The sequence below is a fragment of the Cynocephalus volans genome, chromosome 3 (assembly GCF_027409185.1).
Source record: "Cynocephalus volans isolate mCynVol1 chromosome 3, mCynVol1.pri, whole genome shotgun sequence".
Taxonomy (NCBI): domain Eukaryota; kingdom Metazoa; phylum Chordata; class Mammalia; order Dermoptera; family Cynocephalidae; genus Cynocephalus; species Cynocephalus volans.
The window spans coordinates 5,238,824-5,257,243 of record NC_084462.1 but is presented as its reverse complement, the minus strand read 5'-3'; the positions used below and the strand labels follow the sequence as shown (position 1 = coordinate 5,257,243).

The window sequence follows — 18,420 nt, the reverse complement described above, 5'->3', positions numbered from 1 at the left end:
TCCTTTCAGAGCTCATAGAAAATAAACTTTTGTTTTCCCATAGACCTCTCTCCTACTTACAAAGAGTTTCCCAAATACTACTTAATGGTGGGGCTTCCACTCTGCCCATCTGAGCTCTTACCTGTGTTCACACCTTTGATCCATTCCCACCCACTGGGGTTTCTTGCTATTTTCACTTGGCTCTTCACAGTCCAGGGCTCTTTCCCTTGCTCCAACAAAGAGATAACACTCAGGTCAAAAGGAGAGAATCCTGCTTATAAAAAGAAAGGAACATGATGTGCTGGGGCTTTTCCAGAAGACCAGCTATACGTTTCATTACAAAAGAAATTATAGATAGATCTAGAAAAATATTTCACAAATTCATCCTTGATTACCTCCTTCTAAATGCTTAGGAACACTCTAATACGCAGATATATGGCTCTCTTCCAGGAACCACTGAATCAAAAGCACAGGGGCAGAAAAAGGGAATTAAAAATTCTAAAAGTCTGCCATGAGGTTTTATGCATTCTCTTAACCCACAAAAATTATGTAACATGAAGGGAGCACAACACCTAAAGAAAGAAGACGGTTAAAGACCAGGTGGCACATTATTGAAGCTTTTCATTTCTGAGTCAACAGGGCTTCAATCTCAGTCAAGCGATGCAGGGGCTCCCAAGAGGCACATGAGTGAAAATCTAAAGAGACACAGGGAAGATCCAGACTTCGGGGGGAAGGTGATCCTCACCCAGGGAGACCAGGTTCCTGTAGTTCTCCAACATCACGTCCCTGTACAAAGCCCTCTGAGCAGGGTCCAGGCATTTCCACTCCTCCTGAGAGAATTCTATGGCCACATCCCTGAATGTCAACAGTTCCTGTAATGAAAAACACACTTATCAAGGGGCTATGGGGAGAGTTCTTATATTCACACAAAACTAGAAGAGAGTTATAAGGATGGATTTGATTGAAGTGAGCCTGCTGACAGATCCATATTATGGGTATTTTTAGCTAGTTATGTGTGCCTAAATTGTGTTTTATTATACTTTTCCATAAGAGGTTACGATATCCTCTAAATAAGTGTGGATTTCTCATTTTTGTGGACAATATAGGAAATACACAGATAAATCAACACAAGTTTATCTCTACAGAAATGTTAGATATTAATATTACATTTGGCATGCCAGGTGATATTCAGTATCTAGATGAGATAGAGCATGAGTGGTATTTTCAGATATGACAAAGTCCACAGTGGCTTAAGAGAAAGATCAGAATCTAAAAACTGTGATGAGGACAGCAACAGCAATGACTGAAGTTTCTGAACACTTCCCGTGGGCTAGGCATTATTCTAAATGTTTTACATATATTAACTCCTATAACATAATAGACTGTGAAAGAAATATCTGTTCTCATCTTACCAAAAGACAAATATGTCACAGACATTTTAAGAAATTTGCCTCAGGTCAAAGAGCTAAAAATGGCAGATCCAACACCTGAACCCAGGTGTCTAGAAATCAGAATAGAACATAAAGCAACCATCTGTTAAATAACAGATACAGAACAAAAAGTAAATTGACAGTAGGCTACATAACTGAGAAGAGCTAAAACAAGTTTAAGGATAACAACATGGAACTGCAAAAAAGTTCCTTATGTATACACACACGCACACCCATACTAAGTTACTATTCATACTATTATCAACTCAACGTTATAGTGTAGAACAAATTTAAGGCCATAGAAAACACTTATGATGTAATTTCAACTATTAAAAAATATAAAACTTGGACTGGCTGGTTAGCTCACTTGGGAGAATGTGGTGCTGGTAACACCAAGGTCAAAGGCTCAGATCCTTACACCAGCCAGCCACCAAAAATAAATAAATAAATAAATAAAATAATAAATAAATAAATATACTAAAATAAATAAATAAATAAATAAATATATAAGACATTTTAAATGATGATGTGTCTTGCATCCAAGCACTCATGCATGCACATCACACATACACAATCAACTGAAAGAAGGAGCTGTCTCTCAATGACATATTTTTTAGATGGTATTTGTCTTTGTTATTCTTGCTAATGTTCATGTCAGCATATTTGGGACTCAAAAATGTACAAGTTTTACTTTATAAACATTATTGTATATTATGCTATTAAAAATAATGCTACAACATGAAAAAAACTTATATGCCAAACTCTATTAAATATCTATATTTGAAAATATAAATACAATGTTATCCTTTAAAATTTATTTATGTAGGAATTAACAAAAGCCCAATGGAGTTTATAAATTTGTTCCACTAATGAAGCCATAACATATGATTAAAAAATTAATTAGTGGGCTGGCCAGTTAGCTCACTTGGTTAGAGTGTGGTGCTGATAACACCAAGGCACCAAAGTCAAGAGTTTAAATCTCCACCCCACCCCCCCCAAAAAATTAGTATTATATATTAACTTAACATATTATGATCGAAGAAAATATAAATTTCAGTAGTACATACCTGAAGAAATTACCAGATCGGATAATTAAAAATCAGGCCAAAAAGAAAATTTTGAAATAAAAAACCCCTGATATTAAGCAAGAACATCTTATAAAACAACTTGATCATCAGTAAACACTGGATATATTTCTTCTAAATTAAGACAGGGCAAAGAAAGCTGGCCAGGGCTGCAGCCAATCACCAATGCACAGGGTACCTGAGCAGCAACAAGTATCAAAGGGAAAATGTAGGAAAAAAAGTGGGGGTGGGTTGGGGGGGAGGGCGATAGCTGGATGTATTGAAACTACTAGGTGACATGATTGCAACCTAGAAAAAAAAGTCACTTAAGTATAGATGTCAATAAGAATATATTGAAAACAAATTTCATTCTTTACCAGCACTAATTTTAAAAATGACACACACACACACACAGAGACACACACATACACACAAAAAACGTCCCACATTGCCCTTAGCAAATATACCATGGCATCTATGCAAAAGAAATTTCTAAACCTATGTGGGGAATTATACAATGTACTGAAAGAATGTCAGCAAGACAGAGGAACAGGAAACCCTAGACCCTACACTCCCGGAGGAGAAAAGATTTTAACAATAACACACAAACCAACTGCCTTTGTAAGAAATCCAGAAACCATCCTACGAGGCTCCTGAACCCCAGAGAAGTGCCAAGCCAACACATGGGAGCCCAGTAGGAAAATCCATGACACCCATTCACCACAGCGTCTCCCACAGAATGATGTGGCATCATCGAAAAGAAACAACCAACTAATGATTTCTCCCAGGGAAGAGAAAGTATGGGAGCATCCATCCAACGTTCTGACTTTTCAGGGAACTGCCTGAGGTACAAGTTTATATCTTGCTTGAATATAAGCACTGAAAGTAACTGGGCACCAGGTTGGGGGGCACTGAGAAGGCAATCAATATAAACCAGTGTGTGCAGTAACACAGGCAGACGCTAGGTGGAGATCCAAACCACAGCTTACAGTGGCACCAGCGACAACAGGTAAGCTTACTGGGTAGAAACTGACAAAATTCATCAGTCAGGGGATTAAAAGCAAAAGCCCAGAGAGGACACATCCTCAGCAAAGGCTTGAGAGGTCTCAAGAATCTCTAGCTGGACTGATTAGACAGCATCCTCCCTGGACCAAGCCAGACACACAAAACTGGGACAGGTGACTGAGCTTTTAATTCAGAGAATGCTCCAACAAGGATGTAAAAGAGCAAGTCATCCATGTTTCCTAACTTCAAAACATGTAAATTTTCAAAAACTTCAGGATAAAATATTGCAACAAAACAGTTACTAAAGAATTAACTTACAACAGTGCCTCTCCTGGGAAGAGGTGAGGGAGGGTAGAAAGCTTGCCAGGAAAGGAGATGCTCTGCTTGTCAGTGCGGAAGGGGAATATTTGTTTGGACTCTTACTATGAAACAAATATATAAGTAATATGACATTTAAAAAATTTTTTAAATTGTATTTAATATGAATTGGTGGGATAAGAATATCCTTCCATCTTTTCCAATGACAAAAAAGTTCTGCTCCAACCTGTGAGCAAAATTATTATGAAACACCTGCTGCATAAGAGACCCTGCAGGAAAACCAGTCACCATGGGACCAATGTGCTGAGAATGGTTTAATCAGTCTGCTGCCATTAGACATTTATACTGATTTCATATTTGAAAATGGAAGATGGAATAAAAAAAATCCTCTATCAATGATGTCTGTGTCTGGTATCTGTGTCTGAATATTTCATCTCATTGCCAGTTATTAAGCGTTTGCAGGCAGAAACACAGTGACTCATTCCTTTAGCTTCATATGCAGTATGAAATCAGAGAGAAAAGTTTTCCCCTTACTGGTCTCCTTTTTCCAGAATTTACCAGGCATTTGTGCACATTAATATGTGATTTCCATGTGTAGCTCCTCTAATCCTGGTCTACAGAGAGCTGACAGTGCATCCAGATATGGGCCCTAAACAATCCCTGCTGCCCAACAGCACTGACACCATGGGGACCACACCCCATCTCCAATCTATGCCTGGAAGTGAAGCTCTTCCCAGGACCATGCCTAATGGAGCCTCTTCACAGGTTCCACGTCACTGGGTCACAGTGAGATGGAATCTAAGTGCAGATGAGAGGGACTGAGGGAAGGCATGGGTGAGTGTGAGCAAACATGTCAGGCAGGACACTTCATAGTCAGAGAAGATTAGCAACTCCAATGCCCACATTTCAGAAAGGAAGGACACAGAACAATCAACCAAGAATATCACTTTACCTGAGTGAGAGCCATTCCTGACTCCTTTACTTTCCTTTTCCTCTTCTTTTGGGCTTCTTCCACAGGTACCATGAGTCTTTAGAAGTCAATCCTGAATGCAATAATAAACTTTAATTTTTATAATCAGCACACCCCCTTCCTGTGCCATAACCATATGCACAGGGAAGACCCACCACGTGGGAAGACAATCTTCTGATGCCCACTGTACCAAGGGGGATGCAGGGATGATAAACTCCTACAGGAAGGCCAACAAATGAGTTTTTCACCCCTTTCTTCAGAACTTGCTCCCCTCCTTGTGAAGCCCCCACCTGCACTGCAGCAGAGGGCAGCTGGGCTGGACAGAGCTCCTCTTTAGAGCACAGACCTAACCCTGACCAAACCCCATGCAGAGCACAGCCCCCTCTCCCCACGGGGATCACAGACTGATCTCAGCCCTCAGAAATGGGGGAAAAGAAGCCTTGATACTCAATGCTGGATACAAAATAAAATCAACTTTAAATATTTTAAGGACAGGACTGAACCTATGTGAATGGGATCTCAGGTAAGGGGACACAAGAGACTATTTGCAAAATGCCTCAGCACTCTAAGGTAAGGCAGGGTTGAGCAGCACTCAGAGGGGCAAGCCCAGCATACTTGCCACCTTCTGGCTCTGCTCTTCCCTTGGGGCCTTGTTGTCACCAGTATCTAGATAGTGGGAGGTAACAGAGCAGAAAGAAACATGCAGAGCAAGCAATATGGACCAGAAGTGGAAGTAAGGGTAAGGCTGGAATGTTAATCAGGGATGAGAAGTGGTTCACAGAAGTCTACACTGAGAAGGTGATATAAGAACAAAGACCAGAGATGAAACAGTGTTTGCCAGCTGCAGGTAGGGGGCCAGAGTCCTAGGCAGAGAAACAGCTCAAGTGAAGGCCCTGAGGCACTAACGACATTGGCCCCATGTTATGTAGCTTCGAAATGGTTCCAAACACATAGACTGAATAGTGAATCATACATGTTTGGCTGTGCTAAGAACCTGGAGTACACTCTTCCTCCCCTCGAGAATGGTACTTCATACCTTATCAGAGCCCAAATGTGAGAACTGGGAGTGAACTCTCCCTCCTCTCGATAATGTGTTTGGAGTAAACTCCCCTCTGCCCTAGGGAATGTTATAGAAAATGTTATATTGCACTTATCAAACCCTATATGTGAGTTATTAACCTCAGCTACTGAACCTCAAAATATACATAAACTCAAGCATCTGACAAACACTTTGAGAGTTTAGGCATGGCGGCTTATAACTCTGCAGTCTCTCTGCAGACGAAGAGCATAGGCTGCGACAGGGCTGCAGTGTCAGCTACTTCTCCAAAGACATCCTGTTAGCCTTCAAGGTGACCTCTAAAGCCTGGATGCCAAGACTAACACTGTCCTCTAGTCCAGGGACTTTACCTGTAGTCTTGAATCTCTGCTGTGTTAGAGCCATTTCTCAAAAAAAAAAAAAACCCACAAAAACAAATTTAAAAAGCCTCATGTGAAGGCAGGGCTCAAACTTTAATTAGACTTTACTTTCCACATAGGCCTGCTTCCATCTTAACTGAGCAACTAGGTTTTAATAATTGCAGAACTCACTCACTATGCAGATAACTGTATTCCTTGTCAGATTTATTCTCATTATTCTCCTGCTCTTTAATCATTTTGAACAAAAAGAAAAATTATCCTTGTGTGACAACAAATTGTGTGATTTGTGAAATCATACTTTCATCAACTCCTTATTTGAACCACAGGAAACACCCCAGGAGAAGGCAGAGGCTTGTGTGGCTGGAGCAGAGAGGGCGACGAGGACACAGGCAGGAGATGAGATCAGAGGTACTGGGAGAAGCACATCAGATAGGGCTGAGGTATTGGAACGTTTTTCTCCCGCAATGCAAATAATTTTGGAAACACGTATTTCCCTCACCTGATTTATGTAAGCCTCTTAAATAATTTTTTCTTTATAATGATAAGCACTTATAAAGAATGTAACATCATCTGTATTCTTCATCTGTATTCTAAATATATGTGGAGATGTGCAGCCAAGCTCCAGAAGTAGAGGGTCCCTCTCACCTGAAATGTGGAGGACTGCAAGAGGAACACATTTGGGGAGCTCAGGAAATCACTTTTGGACATATAAAGGTAGAGATGCCTTTCAGACGTCCCAGAAGAGTCGAGGACACAATTGGACACAGGATTCTAGAGTTCAGGGGTCTCCAGGAGAAATGGAGACACATAGGTAGGTGGTGTTTAAAGCCATGAGATGAGCTGTCAAGGCAGTGAGTGTAGTGGGACATTAGAAGAGGTTCAAGGATTAAACTGCACACACTCCCACATTAAGGGAATTCATGAGATACCAGCAGAGGACCTAAGAAGCGCTCAGGGAGACCACAAGAAAATGAAAACAAGATAGCTGCTGACAAAAAAGAAAGATGAGAACGGGAATTTAAATACCAGATTTAGAAATGGGGATGTCACTCGTGACTTTGAAAAACGAAAGGATCAGTGGAATGGTAAATGTGAAAGCTTGATGTATGGGTTCAGGTGAGAAGTGGAGGCAGGAACTGAAGAAAGGGAATATAAACAAGTTTTTAGTGTATTGTGCTCTTAAATGGAGCAAAGAAGAGGGGAACTTACCAGAGAGGGAAATGCAGTTAACAGAGAAATTTTGTTTTGAAGATGAAAAAGTAGAAGGAAAAAAAGACTTTATTATGTGTGTGTGGGTGTGTGTATTTAAGATAAACAATACCATTACCCATGCATGTTCACCAAAATAATTCCCTAGAAGTAAAATTTGATGACACAGTTGTTAAACAAATTTTATGTGAAGCCACTGTTTTCAACTAGTCTGCTGCACTAGGCCCCAGCGGACCAGACCAAACCAGAATGTAGCCACTTGTCCTAAGTGCTGTGTAATCAAATTGAACTCTGAAATGGGCCAGTTATACAAAAAAAACCAGGTATCCATCCACCAGTCAGTGTAATAAAGAAGTCCCCTCTGTTTTAACCCTATGAGGAAAGTAACTTTGAAATGACCAAGCTGTTTTTCTTCCCACCTTCTGGTATTTTTTTTTTTTTTTTTGGTGGCTGGTCGGTATGAGGATCTGAACCCTTGACCTTAGTGTTTATAACACCATGCTCTAACCAACTGAGCTAACCATCTAGCTCCCCACTTCTGCTTTCCTCAGCCCTTTTCTGTCCATAAAGCCAACCTCATCTCCTCAGCTCATGGTAACATTCATTCTATTTTATAAAATGAGATGCTGCCCGATTCTAGATTCACAAATAAAAGTTAATTCCACCTTTACACTAAATTTGTTGTAATTTTGTCTTTTGACACATTGCAATAGGGATGCCATGAGTGAGGCTGGCAAGTGGTGCATAATTCCAGGGACAACAGCCAAGGTGAGGAACAGACCATTCCCAGTCAATACTGAGTAGAGAACAGTCCCTGAGGCAAGTGGGTGGGCTGATTGGAAATCTTCATTTGCTTCCAGGGGCAATGGAAGAACAAGATATGTGGTTGAGAGAAAACATGGAAGAGGAGCTGGACTTCTGTACAGCTCCAGAGAAAAAAAGGTGTGGAATAGACAAATAGGGGAATACAAGAGGAGCTGGACAGGAATTTGAAGTGAGACCAGTTAAATTTAGGTGTCATTTCCTCTGGTTGTCACCAGCTACACGGGGACAGAAACAGAGTAGGCAGAGTTGGATGAGGTGATGATGCCAGTGAGAAGAGGGAGCCCCTGAGGAAAGAATTACATCAGTCCTTTGCACTGGCCCATTTGACTTGCATGACTGTTAGTAAGTGAAAGAGTTTGTCTCCATCATTTAAAAATAACTTAGGTTACTAAGTTATTAGTAAATAGCCATTTAAGGTAGGGGAGTATATTCTGTTGGTTTACCCTTTTTATCCTAGTGCAAACAAAAAACCCTGATATATAGTATAGGCTCCACATGCAGTGAATAACTAAATGAATAAGTATGACACAGAGTAATACAAGTGCACTATGTCTTGGCCTTCACTTTGGGGATCTGATGTGTAGAGCGGTCCTGTTTATCCTTGGAATCTTCTTCACTGAGTGAGGAGAGAGCTGACAAGGAGCAGCGATAAAGCAGAGCCAAGGGTCCTTCACCCAGGCCAATCTACTAGCCCAACAGGTGGGAAAGGCAAGTGTAAGTTCAACCAGGAATGCAGGGGGCTGACCCATGGGGCTGCTTGAGGCGGAGCAGACCCACTCTCCCAATAAAAGACCGTAAAGGTGGTAGAAAAAGATGTCTCCTGGCTGCCTAGACCCATCAGTGGAGAAAAGTTCTTGGGGCCCAAGATTTCTAATCGTGCAATGATGTTGGCTGAAATATTCACAGCCCCAAATCCTTGGGTCTTGCTTGGTTCTTGAGATGGTACACACTAGTTTCAGGAAGTGAGTGTCTGAGTAACACTAGGAAGGAAACCAGAAGACTTGAAGGAGAGGATAAAGGCACAGACAAACCACTTCCTCTTCTTAAGTCACCCACCTGGGAAAGCACCAACTTTGTGATTCTAGAGAAGACGATGGGGAAAGGGTAGGGTGAGTGTGTGTGTGTTGCGTAAAAAAGACAAACTCCTTTCTCCAAATGTGACTCCATTAGCTCACCCCTTCTATGCTACCAACTGCTGAGAACAGTCACCCAGTGAAGATAAACAGAACTTTTCCTTTCTCCAGTTCCTGAATCTCCAGGCACGGTATAATATGAACCATATTTGCTGTTTGTCCAGAGTTCCTCTCACAAAGTGCTAAAAAACCCTTGGAATTTCCTGAGAAATCTTTTGTCCTTCATATTGAACCCCTTTTGATCACACTTGAGTTTTTGTGACTTAGGGTGTGGTCCCTAGATAGCCTCAGGATGGGGCTGGCACCAGTGATTAGAGGGCTGGAACTTCAGGGTTGGAACTTTTAGCTTTCACCCACCAGCCCTCCAGGAAGGAGGGGAGGAAGAGATTAACAAGATTTGATGGTCTTCTGGGTTGCTAGAAATTAATCAAACAAATTAACTGAAACATAAGAGGGGGTAGAGGGAACTCAGATTTACAGTCAGTTGGTCAGAAGTATAGGTGACAACCTACTACTTGTGGGTGACAGTGGCACATGACTCTTACTCCAGGTAGATAGTGTCAGAATTGAATCAAATCACAGAACACACAGCAGATGTCCCCTGGAGAATTGCTTGGTGTGAGGATCTCCCCCCAAAACATACACTTTTGGCCACAGGAATGTTCTGTGTTAGCAGTGAGAGTAGAAAGAAGCAACAGTTTGCTTTTCCCTTGACACCCTGCCATTACTAGGGTTGTAACCTCCCAAAAACTCCCTTCTCAGAACATAGTGGCCACTCCCCACTGGAGAAATATCTAATTAATGTATGTATGTACGTATGTACGTATGTAGGCAAGCGGCTGGCCAGTAAGGGGATCTGAACCCTTGATCTTGGTGTTATAACACCGTGCTCTAACCAACTAAGCTAACTGGCCAGCCCCCACTTTTAGCTTAAAGCATTTTGCCCCTCCACTCCCCTGCTGCCTTGTGACTGGTGTGTGTGTGTCACAGGGTGAGGCCAGTAGAGAGTAATCACCACTGGCCTGGCAGCAAGGAAATGGCAGCTTTATCTTCCAAAGGCCAGTCTCAATTTAAGCCTTTGGGCTACACGTCACTGTGGGGTTGTTTGCTCTCTGATTCTTGAAAAAATCTTTCCCTAAATCACAACCCTCCCACAGAACCACCAAGAGGAAACCCCCACTAATGAAAACCATCTGCACTGTTCCCCTACTAGACTCAGACACTCTTATAAACACCCATAGGGTCCCGCACACTTCCCAGATACCCCCCCATCCCGCTATGAAATCCCACACACCCCAATAACTCACAACTTCATGATGGAATAACACATATAAAAACACCCAAGGGGCTGGCCAGCTAGCTCAGTTGGTCAGAGCATGGTGCTGATAACACCAAGGTCCAGGGTTCAATCTCTGTGCCAGCCAGCCACCAAAAAGCAAAACAAAACAAAACAACACACCCAAGGACTCAGTGACCCAAGATGCCATATTTCATTCATAATGACCCCACCTCAAACACTGACACCAACAACACCTACTATTAAAAAAGAGATATCTCCAGTGATGCACATGCCCCAATGAGATGCCAACATGTTCCAAGGAAACACTCAAAATTACCATTTGGATCCTCTAAAATGCATCTGAGACCTTCCTGACTTGCAACCCCAAATAACAAACGTAACCCCCAAAACGATCTGAGATTTTCCCCATAATTCCTCTACAGGTTGCACAATGATTCTTGCACTCCCCAAAGACCCTATCCTATAGGAACCACCACGTGGAGTGAATGCTGTGGTGCACATCTGGGATCCACTCCCTCAGGACTGAGGTACCCATCCTCCTACTCACTGAGGGCTGAGCTCTGGCCTTGGTTCTAACTACACTGCAGGATAACTTTTCTCTGCCTAATTCTACTACCTTCATTCCTCCTCACGTGTGATCATGAGTTTCCTAATTAAAAACCTGCATATAAATCTCAGTCTCTGTATCTGTGTCCTGGGGAACCTAAACTAAGACATTCCAAACATTCCAAAAGAATCCAAAAACAATGGCATTCCAAAACAATCCATTCAGCCTCACAACCACCCATAAATCCACTTCTAGGTGCTCCAGCCAGACCTGAGACTTTCCTTGCCAAGAGAGTCCCACACAGCCTTTGGTCCCACAACCACACTAGGGACAGGTGCACACACCATTCACTGGGCTCATCTCAAGTCCCTCTTAGGGCTCCCCTCCACTTTTCCCAATTTTTCTACCGCTCTTCCATGAACATGAACAACCCAGCAGGAATTAACACAAGTTGGATAATGAAGGACACCGGACCTTCAATATTGAGAGTTGGCCCTTTTGGGAAAACTTTTTAGCAACTGGAGACAAGATTGGAGTCCATTTTAAAGGCAGCTGGGGATCGGCTGGATTGAGTTCAGTGAGGACTTCACAGAGAGACCCCAGATCTTTCTATACACTAACAAACTATCTAAAAAAGAAATTAAGGAAGCAGTCCCATTTACAATAACATCAAAAGGAATAAAATAAGGGCCGGCCTGTGGCTCACTTGGGAAAGTGTGGTGCTGACAACACCAAGTCAGGGGTTAAGATCCCCTTACCGGTCATCTTTAAAAAAAAAAAAGGAATAATTAGGAATAGATTTAACCCGTGAAGTGAAATAACTGTTAACTGAAAAATTATTCATGAGAAAAAGTTAGCAAGCGGGCAAGGCCCGACGGGCGTGAGAGGCGGCAGGCCAGGAGCTGCCAATCAGCGCCAGGACAAAGGCGCAGCCGCCCAGCGCCCCAAGCCAGGCCTGCGTCCCCACCATGACTGACATGATGTTTCCACAAAGCAGACATTCGGACCCGTTGTACCCACCCCAGCAACTGAAATTCAACACCTCATATAATCCTGTGAAGGCATCAAAGATGAATTTCAACTGCTGCAGGCTCAGTATCACAGTCTGAAGCTCGAATGTGATAAGCTAGCCACCAAGAAGTAGGAGATGCAGCATCACTATGTGATGTACTTGAGATGTCCTACAGCCTAAACATCGAGATGCACAAGCAGGCTGAAATCGTCAAGAGGCTGAATGTGATTTGTGCCCAGGTCCTGCCCTACCTCTCCCAAGAGCACCAGCAGATCTTGGGAGCAATGGAGAGAGCTAAGCACGTCACTGCTCCTGAGCTTGAACTCCATCACCCGAAAGCAGCTACAAGCCTACCAGTCTCTGGCCCTGTCCCTGACCCCACTGCCCATGGGACTGCAGCCACCGGCCTCCTGTCGCTGTCGACGCTGGGCTCCCTGACCTACCTCTCCAAGGAAGACAAGAACAGCCACTACAGTGACACCCACGAGGAGGATGATGGCGAGAAGTTGGGTTAGCAGGTGGACAGGGTGGGGAGGGTGGAGCGACAAAGGGGAGACAGATGAATGGAGAGAAAGGAATGTTCAGCGCAAGACACAGTATAGATAGCTTGAGATTGGCTAAACTCCACTAGTATTTATAGTAGCTGCCTGCTGGGTGCCGCCCCCTAGCTTTGCTCTGACCCCCACCTAGTCCTGGCCTCCCTACTCCTCCCCTGCAGCCTGAATATGTAAACACCTGCTCATACCACAAATGAGGCAAGCTGAGGCCTGCAGGGGCAAATGGGAGACCAGGTCAGACCGTAGCAAAACCTCAAGAAATCCAACACGCCCTGCACCTCCCCATTTCGCACATGGGTAACTGGCAGTCTGCTCGCCAGGCCCCTTGGGGCACACGCCACAGCCTCCCACCCGAGCACTGCATGCAACATGATGCTAGCTATCCCTTCTGCCCTGGGCACCCGGCGTCTCCCCCCACCCCCACCTCCTCAGCTAGTTTCTGACACCCCCATGCCCACTTAGTCCTCCCCCTTAGTCTATGAAAGAGGAGGCAAAGGGAAGCTAGCTTAGCTGGGACAAACAGGGAGAGGGAGGGTGACCCAGGTTTTCCCTTTTCCCCTTCCCAAATAAAGATGAGGGTACTAAAAAAAAGAAAAAAAAAATGAGAAATGCAGACTGGCCAGCAGCCAAACAAAACAAACAAAAAAATTTTTTTAAAGTGAAAAACACACAAATAAATGGAAATACGTCCATGTTCACGGGTTGAAACAATATTGTTAAAATTACTGTTAAAATGTCCATACTACCAAAAGCAATCTCCAAATTCAAGGCATTCCCTATCAAAACTCCAAAGCCATTTTTCACAGAAATAGAAACAAAAAAATCCTAAAATTTGTATAGAAACACAAAAGACACCAAATAGCCAAAGCGATCTTAAGAAAGAACAAAGCTGGAGACATCACTTACTGATTTCAAAGTATATTATAAAGCTATAGTACTCATAATGGCATGGTACTGACATAAAAACAGAGATGTAGATCAATGGAACAGATTAGACAGTCCAGAAATAAACCCATGCATATATGGACAACTAACCTTTAACAAGGGTACCAAGAACATACACTGGAGAAAGGGTAATCTCACCAATAAATCATACTGGAAAAACTGCATATTCACACTCAAAAGAATGAAACTGGACCCTCAACTCATACCATATACAAAAATCAACTCAAAATGGATTAAAGACTTAAATATAAGACCTGAAACCATAGAACTCCTAGATGAAAATATAGAGAAAAGGCTCCTTGACATTGGTTTTGGCAATGATTTTTTTGGATATGACTCCAAAAGCCCAGGCAACAAAAGTAAAAATAAACAAGTGGGACAACATCAAACTAAAAAGCTTCTGCACAGCAAAGGAAACAACAAACTAAAAGAAAAGGCAACTGAAGGAATGAGAAAATATATTTGCAAACCACATCATGTATCTGATGTGGAATTAATGTCCAAAATACATAAAACTCAAACAACTCAATAGCCAAAGAACACAAATCAGATTTTAAAATGCACTAAGGATCTGAATAGACATTTTCCAAATAAGATATAATGAATGGCCAACAAGAATATTAAAAGGTGCACAGGATCACTAATCAGGGAAATGCAAATCAAAACCACCATAAGATATAACCTCATACCTCTTAGGAAGGCTATTATTAAAGAGAAAAGAGATAACAAGTGTTAGCTAGGATGTGGAGAAAAGTGAACCCTAGTACACGGTGGGAGTATAAATCAGTACAGGTACTATGGAAAACAGTACAGAGATTCTTCAAAATATTAAAAATAAAATGACCACAGGATTCTGCAATCCCATTTCTGGGTATATATCTAAGGGAAATGAAATCAGTATCTTGAAGTGGTATCTGCACCCCCATGATCACTGCAGCATTATTCACAATAGCCAAGATATGGAAATGACCTAAGTGCATTATTCACAATAGCTAAGATATGAAAACGACCTAAGTGCCTGTTGACACATGAATGTATAAAGAAAATGTGGTGTATGTATATACATATATATGTTGGAACATTATTTAGCTGTAAAACAGAAGATAAACCTGCTATTTGTGACAACACGGATGAACCAAGGATATTATGTTAAGTGAAATAAGGCAGACACAGAAAGACATATGGAATCTAAAAAAGTCCAACTCACAGTAAGAGAAAATTGGAGATTGCACGGGGCTGGTGGGTGGAGGAAATGGAGAATAGTTAATCAAAGGGTACAAACTTTCACTTATAAAATGAAGATCTGAGTCATCTAATGTACAGCGTGGTGACTACAGTTAATAATACCGCACTGTATACTTGAAATTTGCTAAGAGTAGATCTTAAATGTTCTCACCCTACACACACCCGTTTGAGGCGATAGATGTGTTATTTAACCTGACTGGTAATCATTTCACAATGTATACATATATCAAATCATCAGGTTGATGCTGCAACTATATACAACTTTTGTCAAGTATACCTCAGTAAAGCTGGAAAAACCATTAAAAAGTTGAAAAATTGTTTCTTTCTTCTGGCGGCTGGCTTGCATGGGGATCTGAACCCTTAACCTTGGTGTTACAAGGTGGTGCTCCAACCAACTGACCTTACCGGCCAGTCCTGGTTTGAAAAGCTTTTTAAAAACCTAATGAAGTATGCGGTCAAAGTTTAAAAAATAAATGTCATACTCAGAAATGGGCCCGGAAGTCTCGCAAGAGCCAACCAAGGCTGCCCTTGGTCACGTGCAGCTGGCAGGGTCTTCCGAGCAGGCCACGGGCGCGTGGCCATGGAGCGCAGGCCCCTTCCACAGTCCTGTCAATCTCCGCCCGCTCCGGCGAGTGCCACGGCGAAGCCTACACCTGCCCCAGGACCCGCGGCGCCGCCCGACCGGCTCTACCTACGGTGTTGCGCACGACCCCTCGGGGCTCCATCTTCGAGGGAGTGGCGACGGTGGGAAGGTACTTGTTTACCACAGCCACCGTCGCAGCCATGTTTGGCCTCACGACTGGCATCAGGGCCCCGCTCGGCGAGAAGGTCGACGACCCCCTGAACGGCCTCACTGAGGGCTGCAGCAGAGGCCTGACCCTGGGAGCGCGCGCTCACGACCACGGGGGTACCACCACCGCCTGCGTGTACGTGAGCCCCGCGGCCGCCCTGCTCACGATGGGCCAGCCAGGGCTGCGAGCTGTCTGAGAACCCAGGGTGTGAGCCCCGCGGCCGCCCTGCTCACGATGGGCCAGCCAGGGCTGCGAGCTGTCTGAGAACCCAGGGTGTGAGCCCCGCGGCCGCCCTGCTCACGATGGGCCAGCTGCAGGGCTGCGAGCTGTCTGAGAAACCCAGGGTGTGAGCCCCGCCACCCGCCGGGACCTCGGCGGACTGAAATGCGTCTAGAAATAACTTCTGTGTCTGTGGGGGGTGGGGTGGGCTGAACGACATGAGCTGATTACAGAATGCCACGAAGCCTTACTTCATAAGTTAGTTATTATTTAGAGAAAAGTAGAAATTGAAAAGAAAAAAAGTAGGAATTACATAAGTTATCTCAAGCTTCAAAAAGAACAATGAATTAAATGTAAAGGGACTGCAAAGAAAAAAGTAAATCCGTTGCAAAAAATCAGCAAGATTTATAATCAACGTTCCTTTTAAGACGTACCCTGTAGTAACAGAGTCAGTCATTCCCTGTCCCATCTCTCCCCTTTCCCGGCCCCTACTCCCTCCCAGGGAAGAGGGTGACCCACAATTGACTGAATCCAATCAGTACCTTCTGGCTGAACAGGGATTGTAAATGAAGTTATCTTCTGATACAAATAAATAAATGAAACACACAAGCCTGACAGAGAGGAGTTTTGCAATTCTCATCCTCGTGTATAATCGAAAGAAACACTTTTTAAATAGATTATAAAATCACAAACCAATGTATTACAGCTTCATCCATGTCCAATCAACTCACCTCATCTGGAGGCGGGTCTCTTTCCCTCTCTTTCTATCTACATCTAGTTTTGCTTTTCTGTATTCCCCCCACCCACCCACCCCCACTGCGTTTCTGCCCACTTTCTCTCCCTCTCTTCTCCAGCTGTTTCTCCCCTTCTACTCCTTCTCACACACCTGTTCTGACCCACTCTTGAAACTTTTTTCACCCCTTGCTTTCCCCGCAATCCTTTTGACTGTCCCAAATCTACATGTATTTCTGTCTCTCTTCGCCCATCTCTGCTCTCCCTATGCTCGCCCAGTTATGTTCCCTCTTTCCATGTTACAGCTCCTTTGTCCCCTCTCCGGCACCCTTAGATCCCCGCGCTTCTTCCCTACTGTGGTTCTCCCTCTACCCTGCATGTCAACCACTAGCCCCCCTTTCAGTCCCAGCACCAGCTTGCTTTGTCTGCTGTGGCTCCAACTCTTTTACCTTCTCTCTCGCTCTGTCTGCAGTGCCTCCCCCTTTGTTGTCTCCTCTCCTGCTGCTGATCAAGGGCCCCTCTCCCAATTTTCCTCCCCTTCTTCTCCCTACAGATGCCCCTTTTCTCGAAATTCTTCTTTTTGCTTTTGTCCCCCTGCTAATTCCTGGGGGTGCTTTCTTTCACTCTACTGTCTCTTTGCAAATTCCTAAATCATCCTCCACTTCGCCACCTATTTTTGCTTCTCACCCATTTCTCTTTTTTCCTCAGTTTTTCTATTTCTCTCCATCGCTGTCTTTTTCACGATCCCTCTCCGCCACACATTCAGAAGGAGGGGGATGGAGTAAGATGGCCGGCTCCCGGAAGAGCGCATTTTTCAGTGCGGTGGAATTTGGGATGGAAGGACGCTGAATGTCACAAGACAGGCCCAGGTCACCTCCCCCAACACGGGGTCAGGGGAGCGGTGACTGTGAAGCGGAGGCCTGAGGAGGACACGAGGTGCTGGGGTGCGGTTTCTCAGCGGAGTGCGGGTCTGCAGAATCCCCGGACTGGGAAGAAGAAGCGGCTCCTCCCGGAGCAGGGCGGGGCACTGCGCTCCAGGGGCAGAAAAGGGCGAGGCTTAGGGGACCGAAATGGTGTGAATCCACTCCGCGGGTGAGGGCTTCACATGCCGCAAGGCTGACAGAGAGGTCGGTAAAGGGAGTTAAGCAGAGAAACGACCTTAAAGGCGGAGTCTTTATGGTCCTAAGGCAGAAAGGCTGGTGGCAGGAACCAGCTCCAGGACCATTTTAAACCTAAAAGGAAACAATCCCCGGACTTACACGGCGAGGTCTGAACTTCCTTGGGGTAAAAGGGCTGATGCGGGATTTGTAGAGATCCCCATATACCCGGTACGGAGGACTGAGGACTGCAAACCGTAGGTTTAATCTAAAATAGAGGGCAACTCACGCGCCACAGCGGGACCGTCCCTCGGTGCGATCCGCTTCCGGGTCTGCGGGAAACTGCGCGCGCGGAGTAGAGACTGGGAGGCCCGGGGGCGAGGCCGGGGGCGGGGCCTGGGCGGGGCTCGACGGGCACGGGGCGGGGCGCGACAGGCAAGGGGCGGAGCGTGGGGCAGAGGCCATGCCTGGGCAGGGACGGCGAGAGGGTGGGCGGGATCAGGAAGGAGGAGTGGGGTCAGGGTGGTCCTGTGCGTGACTCCGCCTCTCACCCAGCGAGTCTTTGTTTTCCTGATTTAGTAATACTCATATTTGTGTCTGTTTCCTGTCCCGTGGTGCAGCGTTGT

The 18,420-nt window shown here is 44.4% G+C and overlaps 2 protein-coding genes and 1 pseudogene across 2 annotated transcripts in view; 2 read left to right on the top strand and 1 right to left on the bottom strand.

The window, feature by feature from the left end:
- Window positions 1-18,017, bottom strand: part of LOC134372926 (zinc finger protein 347-like) — a 41,663-nt gene extending 23,646 nt beyond the window's left edge. Inside the window, exons 1-4 of the mRNA XM_063090260.1 lie at window positions 17,957-18,017; window positions 4,749-4,839; window positions 725-851; window positions 122-250 (exon numbers count right to left, since the gene is read on the bottom strand). Coding sequence (XP_062946330.1) covers window positions 122-250; window positions 725-851; window positions 4,749-4,820 — 328 coding nt within the window. The 5' untranslated portion in view covers window positions 4,821-4,839; window positions 17,957-18,017. The remainder of the gene's footprint in view (window positions 1-121; window positions 251-724; window positions 852-4,748; window positions 4,840-17,956) is intronic.
- LOC134371900 (TLE family member 5-like) lies at window positions 12,174-12,723 on the top strand (annotated as a pseudogene).
- Window positions 12,988-16,096, top strand: LOC134371899 (NADH dehydrogenase [ubiquinone] 1 alpha subcomplex subunit 11-like). Its single transcript, XM_063088815.1, has 3 exons — window positions 12,988-12,999; window positions 15,442-15,885; window positions 16,019-16,096. Exons 1-3 carry the CDS (start codon window positions 12,988-12,990, stop codon window positions 16,094-16,096), a joined length of 534 nt encoding a protein of 177 aa, XP_062944885.1.
- Window positions 18,018-18,420: the final 403 nt, after the last annotated feature.

Excerpts from the sequence above, each read along its gene's own strand:
- LOC134371899 (XM_063088815.1), top strand. Across the intron at positions 15,886-16,018 it reads CCACCACCGCCTGCGTGTAC|GGTGTGAGCCCCGCGGCCGC; the intron begins GTGAGCCCCGCG and ends CTGAGAACCCAG.